Raw genomic sequence first — 15,634 nt, 5'->3', positions numbered from 1 at the left:
TTTATTAACATTTATTTATCAACATTTGAAAAGAATCCTAGTTATTGATTTCTACTTGGTGCTGAATTTGGGGCAGATCTCTTTGTAAAAGCAGCAATGCACGATAAAGAGATCAGGTTACACTGGCAAAGGAATCCGTTTGTTTACACCTTTTGTTAGTACCAGGGATGTAAACTGTCGCTATCTCCAGACAGGAAGACTGATGACATCACTTCCTGCTCAGTCCTGGTCCTTCTCCTCTCCGTGGGTGATGACATAGCACAGGTTCTTGTAGTCGAGATTTCCGGAGACGTCGGGGGGGAACGCCTCAAACATCTGCTGGATCTGGAGAAGGAGGGCAAAAGTGTCAAAGATATTGCTAAATTGAGCCATTCTAATATTACAATGGCTCACATGCTTAAGAACCTGCGACCCCGCTTGGATAAGAACTGTATTCTTACTTTAAATACGTATTATTTACGTATTTAAAGACCCGAGACATAAAAGATCTTTAATAAATATGCCTCACAAGGTCTGCTGTACCTGGCGTTCATGGATGAGTTCTCAAGAACTTCAAAGTTTTATCAACAGAATTGCTCTGATGGTGCTCTTACCTCCTGCTCACTGAATCTGTCTGCTTTAGTCATCAGCATTGTCTTGATACTGCAAAAGAAGATGCAATCGCTTCATAATCCATCATCTTTTCAGGATGTTTTGCTAGGGGGGTTCACAGGGGGTTGCAGCATTAACTAATAAGATATACTGGCAGTGACAGTGGGGACTGGTGTAGTGGGCAGTGTTGTGTGATACATTACCGTTATGGATTGCCCAGTCGGTGAGATGAGCTTAAAAGCTGTAAAACCACAAATGCAGCATGTTGAAATACTCCGGTAGCTGTGCAGACTTGCAACGTTGTGTACTCACTAATCACTATTGATGTGACCTATGGCGTCAGGGTCGAAGATCTTAAATGCGTTCACGATGGTCTCCTCTGGATCGCTTCCTAAGGGAAATAGAGATTACGTGATATGCAGTCACAGTCCTTTACTTTCACTGTAGTTTCCAGGTGAAAGACATTAGATGCCTGCTTGTGTACAGTACTGCTTTAGTAGCCTCTTCAAACTGCTTCAGGGACAAAATCAATGACAGCTGATTTACACAGCTTGTGTTGGTCTTTCAGTCTGAGCATGTGTAGATGAATGCTCATTCTCATTTCACTCCTGTAGATGCTTGTAAATGGAGTGCTCTCTGCAGGATCCTCAGTCTCTGCACTCTGTGCTGCATGCTGCTGTACCTTCCCAGAAATTCCTTACCCCAGATAGAACTTGGAATTGGAATTGGATTGACTAAACCGTACAGACAGGAACCTACCTTTGAGCTTCTCTCCAAACATGGTGAGGAAGACGGTGAAGTTGATCGCTCCAGGGGCCTCATTCACCATGTCCTCCAACTCCTCATTCTTCACATTGAGACGTCCTGCCAAGCACACATCCAGATTAACCCTCCTTCGCAAACATAATACAATACCAGACAAGTACACACTCACATTATAAACATGCTTTGAACTAACATTTGAAGATAGCACAGGTGATTGTTGGTACAGAAGTGAAGTTTTTAGAACAGACTATTTTTCAAGATTCCTCGAGATCTTAAAGAGAAACTTGGTACAGGAATTAACTATCCCAGTTAACTATTGTATTCTTCTCCGTGCTTAGATTCACTTTGTATATCTAGTAATCACAGCCTGGTGAGTTTTTAAAACGTTTAAAGCACCTCTGTGTCCTCTTTAGAGCTCTCAAACATGTCTACTCTCTGAGTCCACCCGGTACACCAGTGTAACCATTAACCTGTCCCCATGCAATACTCTGCCTGTACAGTAAGAAATACATCAGTATCAGTATTTCTGACATCCACTAGGGGCAGAGCATTGCAGGGGGACAGGTTAATGGCTACACTCTGGTGTACCGGCTGTACTTTGAGAGAAGACATGTTTGAGAGCTCTATAAATGCCACAGGATGTGCTGATTGAAATAGAAAATGTACAAAGTTATTCTAAGCAAGAAGAAGAGAATGTCAGTTGAGATATGTGTGATATTCCCGAGCTGTGACTGTGATTACCCAGCGCTGCGAAGGTGTCTCTCAGATCCTCTTTGGTAATGAATCCGTCTCTGTTCTGGTCCATGATGGTGAAAGCCTTGAGGAGAAGAAGAAACACCAGGAACTCTCACTACACCCGCAGGATTGACATTGTCATTGTCAATATAGACAGAGGAAGAGATTTTAAACAGGTAACTATTTAAACAACTACATAAAATGCGACCACATACCTTGGATATTTATAACTTTGAAGGTCATTTTAATTTGGTCCCATTATTGTTACATGAATGGCATGAGGAAAGCCATACAAGCTCAAAGCAATCTCAGACCCGGGTAAAGGCAGATTCAGGGAAGATTGTAACTCAATATTGAAGCAAACAAACAATTCAAATTACCTTTGAGGGTGGAAAAGAAGCACAGTATTAATATTCGGTGGTACTGGCAGGGCCACAGGCCACTCACCTCTTTAAACTCCTGGATCTGGGACTGCTCAAACATTGAGAACACATTGGAGCTGGCCCCCTCCGCCTTCTTCTTCGCCTTCTTAGGTGACTAAGGGAGGAAGGAACAGCGCAGGTTAATCGTGTAACTAGAACTGCTACCAAAACATAATGTGTGTGCACAGCTATGTACTGTACAGCTAGGGCCAAAAGCTCTGCATCATCTAGAATTTTAGGATTGAGACATCATTTAAAAACTAAAAAACTATATGAACTTTTGTTTAACATCTTTCAATCAAAGAAACTACAAAATGATATCGCAAATGTCTACCGGAAGCCATAATAGTTGTACAGTATTTCATGTTAGATTTCGAAATGTCACATTTTTCAATTTTTGTTAGTTTTTCGTTAAGTATATGGGAAACTACAAAGCAGTATGTAATTCGATATGTTAACGTAACATTATTCAGCAGGTTTCATTCGACTTTAAATGAGTTTATTCTATAGGGTGATACCAAACTTTTGGCCATAAATACCAGTCTAAAGAAATACTATACATATTTCACGATTAAACAGAACAACACAGAACAAACACAATGAAAACATAAATACATTTAAAAATAACAACAGACACATTAAAAGTCCCCTTCTTGTACTGACAGAGCGATCTTTAGCAGAAATATTTCCGATCTTTGCTGCAGCTGGTGTCTTTTTCACTGAAGATATTTTAAAGAAATCGTGGAGCTCTAGGCAGTGTGTGTTCAATCACAGCAGCTGCCAGGTTCCCAAATGCAGTGTAACAGGTAGTGCATCAGGCAAACTGATGGATTTATTTTTACGTTTTTCAGAAATGGGAAGTTTCACAGGGAACTATATGTTACACAACAATGGGTGCATTTCATGGAAATTGTGAAATCTGTGTTGACCGTGAAAAAAACACAGCCTTACTTATGGAGTCCCAATAGTGCAAAGAATTTGAATACACAATACTGCAGTACAGTATGGGAAAAACCTGTAACTTTGCACTTTTACTGCAAAATGTCCATCGCTGTACTGAAAAAAAACTGCAGTAAAAAGTAACTGAGGTCAATTTTAATGATCTAGGTTAACAACCGCTGAAGGCATCATCCTAAAATTGTGTCTACTAGATGTTAGGGCATGTTTTTAAAGGGTTTTCTCAAGTCTGAAATGCAATCCTATTTTTTGAAAGAAAAGTTAATTTTGCAAAACTAGAACTAAATAACTAAGTAATATCATTCAAGTTATTTTAAGCACTTGAATTTCATACCCTCTGCTGTCTGCTTGGTTGCATTACTGCAGTAGATGAAAGTATAATGTAATGAGAATTTTTTTAAAATAGAAAAAATAGGCTGTCAAAATGAATTTCAGTTCCTGTGGGAGCTGCCCTGCTGCCCATTGTGTTGTGCTTGCTGCTGCATCCGTTGAGTTTTCAGTACAGGGAAGCTCAGCCAGATGTTGAATGTGTATGTAGCAGGGTAGCATTGCAGTCAAGGCTGGTCAGTGGCAGGAAAGCAGACCCACAGACAGAAGCTGCAGTTTTAAAGCGCTGTTACACACTTTTATTCAACAAAAGACACAAAAAGCAAGAAACAGGGCACATGGGCCAAAATAAAAAGGTTTTTTAAAAAAATAAAAAAATACAAACACTACTGTTTAGGATAGGCATTCACCTTCACTCACAACTCCAACCGCACAGCACAGCACAGCACAGCACAGCACAGCACAACACAGCACAGCACAGCACAACACAGCACAGCGCAGCACAGCACAACACAGCACAGCACAGCGCAGCACAGCACAGCACAGCACAGCGCAGCGCAGCACAGCACAACACAGCACAGCACAGCGCAGCACAGCGCAGCACAGCACAGCACAGCACAGCACAGCACACAAACTCACCTAAACTCCTCCACCAAGCAAAGGATTTGACTTGCTTTGTAGAGATGTGGCCATTCCCCAATTAGCACTCAATTAATTAATTGGGGAATAGCTACATCCCCCACGTGTATTCGGCAGGGATTGATAAAAGCACCCCCCCACCCCCACACACTATTTACACCGCCCTGCCACAGTGTAATAATCAAATCAGTTTTATTATTTAACTTCTTATTTTACAGCTTTACTTGGAATGTTTTTGCACAATGAAAGCTGTAATATATAGAACTATGCATAAGCATATTGACATTTACAGTGACTGTCTATATAATATGCGATGCTAATGCATTTACAGTGACTATCTATATAATATGCGATGCTAATGCATTTACAGTGACTGTCTATATAATATGACAGACAGAAAGGCAGGCAGACAGACAGACAGAAAGGCAGACGGAGACAGACAGACAGACAGACAGACAGACAGACACACATGCAGACAGACACACACACACACAGACAGACAGATAGATGCCCCTACCATATTGATGTGGTATTTCTTGTCTCCACTTAGCAAAGTTTCCCGTCAGTCAACCAAACAAAGCACACGAGCCTCCTCAATATATACACATTAACACAGCCAGGGCTAAAAATAGCCCTGCTCTGAGTTTAGTTAATAGACCTCAGAGTGGAAAAGTGACATAACTGTTTGTAATGCCAGGCACTCGAGGCATGCGTTAGGAGGGGGGGAGAGCGGTTGACAGAAGAGCTATATTGGGGTGATGGGGGGCTGAGGGATTTACCGAAGGCAGGGAGTCAGTAACAACAAACAAGCAGGCAGTAGCTAAGGGCTTCTCTGAGTTCTTGTGATGCAGGAATTGCTGTCTAGCGTTTGACTTGCACTGTTATGTGAAGTGTCAATTACACTTCCTAGTGTGAGATTGTAATCTGTAGCATAGCATTCCACAGTCCATACAGTGGTGTGGCGCAGGGTACTACAATACAGTGCGTAGTAACCTGTGGATTCTAATTGTATTGCAATCACTGACATTAACAGCGGCTGGGGTTTGTATGTTAATGATGGCAATGCTGTCCCTTTAGTGCCTTTAAAAGGCGAAACGTTCTTGTGTTGAATATGTTTGGGTTCTTTACATTTAAACTTGAATCTCTGTCCAATGGTCTAGGTCGGACCGTGTGACCGCGTGGCAAAGTGGTTTACAGTGTGCAGGTGTGGATGTGATGTAGTGCTTAAACAGATGACAGACAACAAAGTTCACAGTCCAAACAATCCTTTGTTTTAATAATCCGGGTCATTTGGCGACTGTAAATATAATTCCTGGTAATACACAGCAATGTGTACTGCACAGTGAAACCTCAGGGTTCAGTCCCGAAATAAGAAACACGGTATAAACACACACAGAACGCAAACACGATCACAAGTCCAAAGTGAGTGCTTTGTAAGTGTGAGTGGTGAAATACATTTATTAGTGCACAGTAGTGCAGTGCTGTCCAGGCTGGTGCTGGCCTTTAGTGACAGCTCCTGGTACAAACGAGAACAATTAAAACGATAAACAAACAAACATGAAACACTCACGGTTACTCTATGGTCCTTCAGCGGTTCTCTCGTAACCATAACAAAGGAACAGTTCTCTTTACCACATTCCCTTTTGTACCTTCAGCCACGCCTCCTTGGTTAGCGAGTGTAATCGTGTTTCCTCCAATCCATGATTGCTACATCACCTCCAGTCTGCGGTGATGACTTGGTGTACTGTGGCTCCGCCCCCTTTCTAGATGGCCGACTTTCACCTTCCCTGGAATGAACTGTCAGACCATCCAGTCCGGGGCACTCTGTTCCCTTTACACAGCGCCCTCACAGGTCGGGAGGGAGACTTATAACCAAGATTCATTCTCTCTCTGTCACAGACCTACAGCACAGGAACTGAGCATTGTACTGAAATATATGTATATTCCATATGTAAAGGAACCAAAAGTTTTTCATCACAATGAAATGATGAGGCTGCTCACTTCAGTACTGTAAGAACCCCCCCATGACTATAAAGAGACTCCCGGGTAGTCTTTCTCAATGTCTTCTCAGTTTGCATGCATTCATTTCAGGTTTGTTACAGAAAAAGGCGTTACTAAAGGGATGGGGACAATATCAGCAGGTGAAGTGCCAGACTACCTGAAAGTAAGTCATGCAAACGCAGTCATCCTGAACTCAGTATGACAGCAGATCTACATACTGTATTGCAAACACAGTCATGCTTAGTATGATAGCAGATCCACATACTGTATTGCTACAACTTGTGTTTCTTATAGCGCAGACTTGAGGCTGAGGCAGGGAATGGAAGTGCAGGTCAGGTACACTATTTTTTTTGTTAGCTAGAACCCCTTTAAGTCATTGTGTAAGTACACATCTCTTTATTAAGTCACTACTAATTACATACACAGTAATTAGAGACTTTGACACTACTGCTATTTTGAGATATTCAGTCCTGTGCCTTTAAGAGAAAACCCTGAGCCTGGTTCAACACAATATACATGTCTTCACTGTGCACAAGCAGGAGGCTGCATTGTCCCACCCTGAGTGTGCAATGTGTAACACGATCACACAAACACCATTCCAGCTTTTACAATCCCACCTGTCTATTGTCCCATTGGTAACACAGCCCTCAGCTTGTATTGGCATGTACCCTGTTGTTCTTGTATTAGAAGGTTAAATGTTTCTGCTCTCAATGTCACGCACCACTTCTGAGGAAATATTTCTGGAGTGGATTACAGACCATTAGCAAATCAAAAGAAAATGCAACATTTCAGAGAGGAATAAAACTAACCAGAAACTGCTTGAGACAATAATGACAGCGCTGCTCCTTCCTGCAGCTGACGTGTTTTTTGGCAGTTTTAAAATGAGAGTTTATTTGATGTAAAAATATTATTTTACTGAAACTGCAAGTATGATTTGCCCCCCCCCCCCCCCCCCCTTTTCCAGGCCCCTAAAACTGCTGGAAAGTCAAATTATACAGCAGTGTGTGCAGAGGGGGGTTGTTTTGTACTGCACTGTGTGCAGAGGGATGTTGTTTTGTACAGTGGTTTTGCGTAATGTGTAAATACTCTTTTATTGTATTGTTGGTACAGTATGTCCTCCATGAATTCACAATCCGCAATGAAAACATGAAGGAGCCAGCCAGTGTCTTCATCAGTGCCCTGCTTGTTTAACAAGTCTAATCTTCAAATCCTAAATACATACCTCACTAGCCTCCAGCCACACTGATCAAAGTGAATAATACTTCAAACAGGACATAGGAAGTTCACTGGAAAGTAACTTAAAAAAAAAAAAAGTTACAAACAAATCATTTTAGACTGTATTAACCAAAGACTAGACATTAGTGTTGGCGTCGATTAGAAATCTGATCTGGATTCTGTCCCACTGATTCAGATTAGTAAATCTACCCTCTTCTACATGGATTAGCAGAACTCTGCTAGCCTGTGCTTGACTGTGCTCTCTTAGTCTCCCTGGTAATTCACAGTCCATTGCTGTAATGGGACAGAGGTAAGTGATGAAGGTGTGTGCCGGACAGTCTGTCTGTCTGTCTGACTGGCCAGCTGCTCCCTTGTTTGTCTGTCTGTCAGGCTAGCTGCTCGTCTGTCTGTCTGTCTGGCAAGATGCTACCCTGTCTGTCTGTCTGTCTGTCTGTCTGGCTGTCTGTCTGTCTGCCTGCCTGCCTGTCTGTCTCTCTGTCTGTCTGGCTGTCTGTCTGCCTATCTGTCTGGCAGGCTGGCTAGCTACCCCCTGTCTGTCTGGCATTGTGCTTGTGCGGGAGCTCTTGCCCATGTTCGGTGTGGAGCAGGTCTTCTAGAAACAATAGAGACCCTGGAGTCGGTCCAGGGATCACATTACCTTCTGAACAACAGGCTGGCATTCACAAACTCAACCCAACATGCATGGAACCCTGGACTCGCTCCCACACCCCCTCACAATTGTATCTGATTATAGCCATATTCCCACCTCAGCCACTGACTCATTGTGTGACCCTGAGCAAGTCACTTAACCTCCTTGTGCTCCGTCTTTCGGGTGAGACGTAATTGTAAGTGACTCTGCAGCTGATGCATAGTTCACACACCCTAGTCTCTGTAAGTTGCCTTGGATAAAGGCGTCTGCTAAATAAACAAATAATATTCAATCTAAAATGTCTATAGGGGGTTATGAGTGTATGGTGAAGGTTTGATGAGGATTGGTGCTAAATTAAGGGTTATCGTGTTCACCATGTAGAATGTGATGCACAGACAGACGCAAGGAGTGCATAAGTGTGGGCAGCAGTGTGGAGTAGTGGTTAGGGCTCTGGACTCTTGACCGGAGGGTCATGGGTTCAATCCCCAGTAGGGGACACTGCTGCTGTTCCATTGAGCAAGGTACTGTACTGAGATTGCTCCAGTAAAAACCGAACTGTATAAATGGGGAATTGTATGTAAAAAAAATAATGTAATTGTATATAAAAATAATGTGATATCTTGTAACAATTGTAAGTTGCCCTGGATAAGGGTGTCTGCTAAGAAATAAATAATAATAAGGGTCCCTGTTTTTAAAACAGGGATCTTAAAAAGTGAGGAATCAGTGGGTAAGATGGAATGCAACTTATGTGTCTGTTTTTTACACATTTTAAACTTTCTATCTAATAATTTTACTCCAGAAGAAAGCTGTTTCTGTGATGCGACTGAAAAAACACAAAGTACTTTGTTGGCGTTTAATCTCAAGATGGGTAGCTAGGGATTGTTTTCTAACATTGCTGGTGTGTTTCACACAGAAACTGGACTGCACTTTAACATGCATTGCTCAGTTGCATGTGGAACTGGACTTGAACTTGGATCCCCAGGGCCCAGACTCCCAGCCCTGAAGAATGTTACCAGGCAGCCAGGTTAGTCATTGTTTCATCTCCTGCTCCCCAGAGATCTGCTTAACAAGCTTGATGACAGCCAGTTAACAGCAGTCAGCCCCCATCAATCCCTTCCCACCCACCTCGTTCTCAAAATAACCTGCCAGCTGTGGCAGGGCCTGAGGAAAATGAGTTTTATGGGAGTCCCAGACTAGCGCCAAGCAGTCAGGTGTCCACAGTATAACACCACAACTGACAGATGGTAGCGGTAGCAAAATACATCAGGTTTTGCACTTCCATCAGCTACATAGATCTGAAATGTGCAGTTTTGAAATAAACACATGTTATAGCACGCATGTGTTTTCATTTCAAAACATGATCTCTGGTACTACATTTTCAGGTTAAAGAAAGCTCTGAGTTTCTCAGGATATTTGTTGCCCTGTCCTAGGTCACATGTTTCTGGGTCACTGGCTGAAAGCTTGTCAGCTGGTTGATGACAGGAAAGAAGCTGTTAAAGGGATGGGGACATTTTCACCCTCCGGGTGACAAAGCAAGTGTAACGCTAACCGAAAGCATGGCTTACAAACAGAGATTTCTTTAACCTAAGCGTAGAGTAAATATTTCAAACACAGGTAAACTCTGCTACATGCTAGTACCTGTGCTGTAGGTCACATGGTCTGATTGTTGCTCAACCATTGGAGGGTTTGAACTACAGCACAGAGAACTTTGCATGTATGGCATTGTCTATGAGATACTGACATATTCAAGTTTGAAATACAAGCAATAAACTAAGAGATCTTGAACAGAACAAAGGGGGCAGTGATGATTCTGCTAGCGCTAATGGGAGGTAAGAAAGTCATTTGAAAACCTGTGTGAGCACTCATCTAAAAGATATAGGCAAGTCACCTGTTTTTTCAGGTGGGTTTCTGGGAACGAAATCAATGCTGAGCAGCAGTTACCTTGAGTTTAGTTCTTAATCTATGTTAGCTTTTCAATGTCACAGTGAACAGGACGCTACTCCACCTGGTGTACCGCAGGAAGACTTACACTTGATATCTTTCTATTTAAATCACTTACTGGTAGCTGGCTTTGTGGTAAAATGTTTGGCTCCAATGCATTTCACGGCTAGCTTGCTGGGAGCATTTCAGCAATACAACTAACGACAACTAGGGTTCCGTTTCAGTCGTGGCACCACAATCCTTATAGAGGGGTTTAAAAAGTAACAGATAACTGACCAACCAATAACTGGGATACAAATAACTGATGCTTTTTAAAGAAAAGTCAGCATTAATAACTGCACAAGATTATAATCGTATTTGGTATGTTTTAAGAAGACAGGTAACAAACCAACCTATACCCACTTTATAACTGTTTTTATTATTATTATTATTATTATTATTATTATTATTATTATTATTATTATTATTTTCGTCTAATGGGGTGTTTATTGGACCACATGCTATAAAAAGGGTTTGTTATGGTTATAGGAGGCTTCAGTTGGGCTAACTAGAAATCAATAGCGATTCTAAATATGACCAGTAGATGGCACTACTTTCAAAGAAAGCCTTCTATAATATTTGTCAAAGCCGGGGAACAAGTGTATTTGATCAGTGTATTTGTTTAATTAAGTCTGGTATAGAGTTTAGTTTAAGGCACCAAAATTCATTTGTAAATAACAATGGCAGAGCTATAATTTAGGTTTTATCTTAGCCCTGTTTAGCATGGTAAATTTAGTTATAAAAATAGACCTGAAACGTGTAGGATGTGTACAGTAAAATAGGCCTGAGAGATCAACCCTAACTGCGCCCTCTCTGGATGGCCTGTCTGCCCATGGGGAGAGTGCCTTGGCTGGGCTAGCATAGCAAAGCGCCATGGGGAGTGTTGATTTGCGGGTCCTTGGGTGGTCTGCTGTTGTTACAATGCATTGGTGGTGGTTGTGGTTCGGTTATTGTTGCTTCATTATAGCACAAGGTGCTGTTCACAGTGTTTGCTAATGTCTGCTGCTGTCTCCTGTTTGCTATTGCTGCAGTTTCATAACAGAGTCGTTTCAAATTCCATTTCATTTTTCTTTTTCTTTACTGTTTATTACTTTTCACATTGTCTGTGTCCAGGTGCTGATACCTGAGCTGAGGAGCTGCTTTTCAGTTCTAGCTGCTGTCATCGACAGGCTATCAATGTGTCTTTATATTAGTCAGCACCATCGACTGCACAGCTATGTATATTTGCCAGCGATACAAAAGGAAACTTGATCCAAAGTAGCTGGTCCCTAGATGGCACTGGCTCTTCCTAAGAAAGACAGTGGCTGATCCAGCCTATGTTGTGAATGTCTATGGCAGGCAACTAGAACGAGAGAGCATCTCCTGAACTCAGCTGTGACCTGGTACCTAATCCCTTTAAAAAATGCTGTGACCTGGTACCTAGTCCCTTTTAAAGATGCTGTGACCTGGTACCTAGTCCCTTTTAAAGATGCTGTGACCTGGTACCTAGTCCCTTTTAAAGATGCTGTGACCTGCTACCTAATCCCCTTTAAAGCACATCAGTGATGAATCTAAATAAAAAATGTTCAACATTTCTATTTCCCAACAATAAGTTTACCCCTATACAGTTGTGTCATCTTTCTATAATGTTTCTTTTTTTGTTTGTTTGTTTTTACAAATTGAGATGAAATTGCCTACTTTAGTTGGGTGAAGGCCCTGTGTATTTCAGCTCTCTGTGTTTGACAGTGCAGATACATCAATGACTCTGAAAGCCTCTTCACAGCTAAATAAATGTGAGCGGGTGACTCCAAACTCTTCTTTACTCATCTTTGGTATTGATTTTTCTCTCAGATTTAAACGTCTCCAGTCCTTTTCTGAGAGTCTGGCTGGAGGGGAGTTAAGGAACACTTGGACTGTAGGATGAGGATCACTTTGGGGTTTACATATTTTCCCCTAAAACACGCATAGCTTTATATTATGTATAACACTTTTGAGCAGCACTCCAGATAAGGTTTTGGGTCACTGAGTAATGTACTCTCCAATTTAGACACTATGTGAGTGAAATGTATTTTGGGTGAATAAAATGCATCATTACCTTGAAGTCATGAGTCCTTCCAATAAATCATGTACATACTTTAATGCTAACTTATGGGGTATGCATGAACTACAGCCTTGCATTTGAACTGTAGTGTTACTCTGAACTACTGTACAAAAACTTGGTCTTGCAATAAAAACAGCAATTATTCTTATTTGCTTTATTGCCCACAAACAAAATGAAAAAGAGGATTCCAACACTGCAGATGGAATATACTTAACAAAAGGCCTGCATGCACATACTATATCGTTCCATTTTTTTTTTAAATTGATACTCCACTAATGCAAATAACAAAATGATGATATTGTATTCCTTATTGATCACCTTGCTAAAACAATATAAAGCATCCTGACTCTGTCTGAACACAGAATAGTTTATTTATTATTTAGATTTACCTTCTAAAAAGTCAGCTGACAGATATGTAAATTGGTAGGTTAGGTTGAGGTGGGCTAAGATGTGTCTCTGGCAATTCCCCCAGCCAGCTACAGTGAGCTGTCCTGCCATGTGTGTGATCATTCTCCAGCTACAGCATGCAGTGTATTCACAAACTGACCACTGAGACGCTGTGAACCAATGAAGTTCAAGAAGCTTGATCACATGCAAACGCGAGCTGTGCAGTAAAATTGCTATGCGCATTCTTTACGCATTCAATTTAAAAATCATACGTAATTCATATCTCTTCAAAGCGTAAAACCCCCAGTGCACAGCCTACCTGGAGCGCTGCTGTTAAGGATTTTCACTTTAATGTTCCCAGTTATTCATTTTTTCTCCCCAATTTGGAATCTCCAATTATCTTCCGTGACTGCAGCTACTCCCCACAACAGAGAACTGCCGGTCAGTGGGCATCCTGCAGTCCAAGCCAATTGCATCTTTACACCCAGGATCTCCACAGCGGGTGTCGGCGAGCTACAGGCCCCTGGAGGAGAAAGGCCTGCTCTGCAGGAGTCTGCTCTGAGCTCACCGGGCACCTAGCCAGCGGGGTTAACAAAACGTTCCTCTGGACAGTACTACCGTACAGCTCTCTCTGTCCAGCAGAAGGGGACCAACATGGGGGCTGCTCTGTATTGCTGTACCTTCAGTGGCGTTTCACAGTAAAGAACATGCATTGGTGCAAGTATAGGAATGCCAAATAGAGCTGCATGTTACCAAAGTTAAAATGGCAGGAGAATGGATTCTAGGGCCCTGTTCAGAAATGTTATTGTGCATCTGAATTTCTATTGACTTTCAATTTGTTTTGCAGATCACTGATTAAAGAACGAATGGAAAGTCATTTTGTTACCAAACTAATTCTAAAACATAAAGTTCTATGAATAAGGCTTTAATGCGGTTTCTTTTTTAGGTTTTGCATAAATGTTTTCTTAGCTTCCGATGGCCTTGCCTATCTCATAAGATTCAAAAGCTGCTGTGCTAATGAGAAATAAACCTTTTCTAGCACACCTTTTTCCTTCACTTTGCAACAAGCTGATCATCACTTCACTGTGGAATTCAACAATAGTGACGCAAGTTATAACACTTTTATATTAACTGGTAATAACTAGGTTACTAAGACAAATGTGTTTCATTAAATGGGATGTTTAATACTGAGTGACAGGGCACCTATATTTGTACTGACCACTAACATTTGTTATCCCAGTCAAATAAAACATGCCCCAAAATGCTGCTGTTTGTTTTAGACCAGTATAACACGTTTATATAGAGCATGACCTAAGGCTGTCCATTGCTGCAGGCAGGCAGCGCCCTGGTAACAGGATGTGAATGCCAGGGTAGAGGAAGAGCGTGTCAGTTAACACCTCGCCTTGTTCATTCAAACCTGAGCGGCGGCAGACGTAGCGAACTTTACATTTTTATTAAGAGAGCAGTGGAATCTTGAATCTTAAAGCTTCGGTATTCTACATTCAGCCGTGGCTTACTCTATTAACAATACTCAACACCAAGCAAACTAGATAAGGTTTCGCTACACAGAGAGTGGTGGGTGTATGGAATGGATTGCCAAGCCACGCTGTTGCTCCTCAGTAACTGGGACCCCTTAAGAGCGGACTGGACTGGGATCAATCAGCTGCTAGGTACCGAATGAGCATTGATGAGCCCAGTTTCCTCCTCTAGTTTGTAACTTTTCTTATGTTTGTGTGCGTGGCAGAGCCACGACTTAGCTATAAAGTCGGATCGCTGAGCCTCGTGATGCATTCTGTTTACTCGTCCTACTGAATGGTTATATAGATTATGTTTGAAAGGGCAGGGTATTGTAGAAATGCTCAGGTAAAATGTGATTGGAAGAACAAATTCAAAGTCGCAAAAGCTGGGTACTGTCAGACTAGGGATTGTGATGTCATAACGGTGAGGACATTTGTATTCTTCGACAGTATGACATCACAGTAGCCTGTAACCAGCAGGTAACTCAATAGTAAAAAGACAAACATGTCATGGCACATGTCTGGAGATGATATTAACGGTATTATTAATGAAGACTGTAGACATAGACTCACCTGCAATTCTATTCAGCTTTACATGTGGTCATAACTAAATTGCACTCAGTGCTGAGACCCGCTCGTGGGGCGGTTCGGGAAGCTCAGCCACACTGTCGCTGCTTTCAATACGGACTTCACTCCAACACTACAGAATACAAACTTTCAGCCTCTCAACGTGAATTACGAATGTATTCAAAAATGAAAGTTATGGAGTGTAAATCAATGCGAACTGGGCAATCTCACTTTCCAAACAATGCACGTTTTCCAGCATATTCAAATCTAACCCGTGGCGTCTTAATTCAATAACTTCGGTTATTGTTCAGGTTCAATAACTGCAGACCAGCATATAAACAACCACTTAGTCCCGTCTAAAAACTACCAACGTGTTTTTACTTGTTAATAAAAAAGAACAAACAAACGAACTACAAAAATATAAAAACAATCAATTAATAATGTGTACTTAATGCATGTTACGTGTATCTTTCCAATTCAGAATGGGACTTTATTATTATTATTATTATTATTATTATTATTATTATTATTATTATTATTATTATTATTATTATTATTATTATTATTTTACCGGTAACATAACACTACAGCTAGAAAAAAAAAAAGTTGCATTGTTTTCTTTTTCAACAGAAGTAGGATCACAGTTATTTTATTTATTGTTTTAAAATAAACTCAGTCTAAATTCTAGTCGTTCAATAACAACACTGTTTTGCTTCTCAGTCGGTGCCCGCTGTTTAAAATTCCATTCCGCATTTTACTGGTTTAAAAATGTGCCAGACCCCGTTCAATACTCTGTTCCGTG

The 15,634-nt window shown here is 41.3% G+C and overlaps 1 protein-coding gene across 2 annotated transcripts; it reads right to left on the bottom strand.

Moving 5' to 3' along the window:
- LOC117429842 (myosin regulatory light chain 2B, cardiac muscle isoform) lies at nucleotides 1–5,096 on the bottom strand. Of its 2 annotated transcripts, none has more exons than XM_034049714.3 (7): nucleotides 4,954–5,096; nucleotides 2,539–2,628; nucleotides 2,098–2,173; nucleotides 1,351–1,455; nucleotides 904–982; nucleotides 594–642; nucleotides 1–324 (listed from the first exon to the last, which is right to left on the bottom strand). In XM_034049714.3, exons 1-7 carry the CDS (start codon nucleotides 4,954–4,956, stop codon nucleotides 220–222), a joined length of 507 nt encoding a protein of 168 aa, XP_033905605.1. In that variant the 5' UTR covers nucleotides 4,957–5,096; the 3' UTR covers nucleotides 1–219. The 2 variants fall into 2 exon arrangements, with proteins under 2 accessions (XP_033905605.1, XP_058855240.1); XM_058999257.1 differs by lacking the exon at nucleotides 4,954–5,096 and adding an exon at nucleotides 3,177–3,320.
- Between the last annotated feature and the right edge of the window lie 10,538 nt (nucleotides 5,097–15,634).

The sequence above is a fragment of the Acipenser ruthenus genome, chromosome 24, assembly GCF_902713425.1.
Source record: "Acipenser ruthenus chromosome 24, fAciRut3.2 maternal haplotype, whole genome shotgun sequence".
NCBI lineage: Eukaryota > Metazoa > Chordata > Actinopteri > Acipenseriformes > Acipenseridae > Acipenser > Acipenser ruthenus.
The sequence above is the reverse complement of the archived record's forward strand: the minus strand, read 5'-3'. Positions and strand labels throughout refer to the sequence as shown.

Excerpts from the sequence above, each read along its gene's own strand:
- LOC117429842 (XM_034049714.3), bottom strand. Across the intron at positions 2,174-2,538 it reads AGATCCAGGAGTTTAAAGAG|GCTTTCACCATCATGGACCA; the intron begins GTGAGTGGCCTG and ends CTTCTCCTCAAG. Across the intron at positions 643-903 it reads GGTCACATCAATAGTGATTA|TATCAAGACAATGCTGATGA; the intron begins GTGAGTACACAA and ends CTTCTTTTGCAG.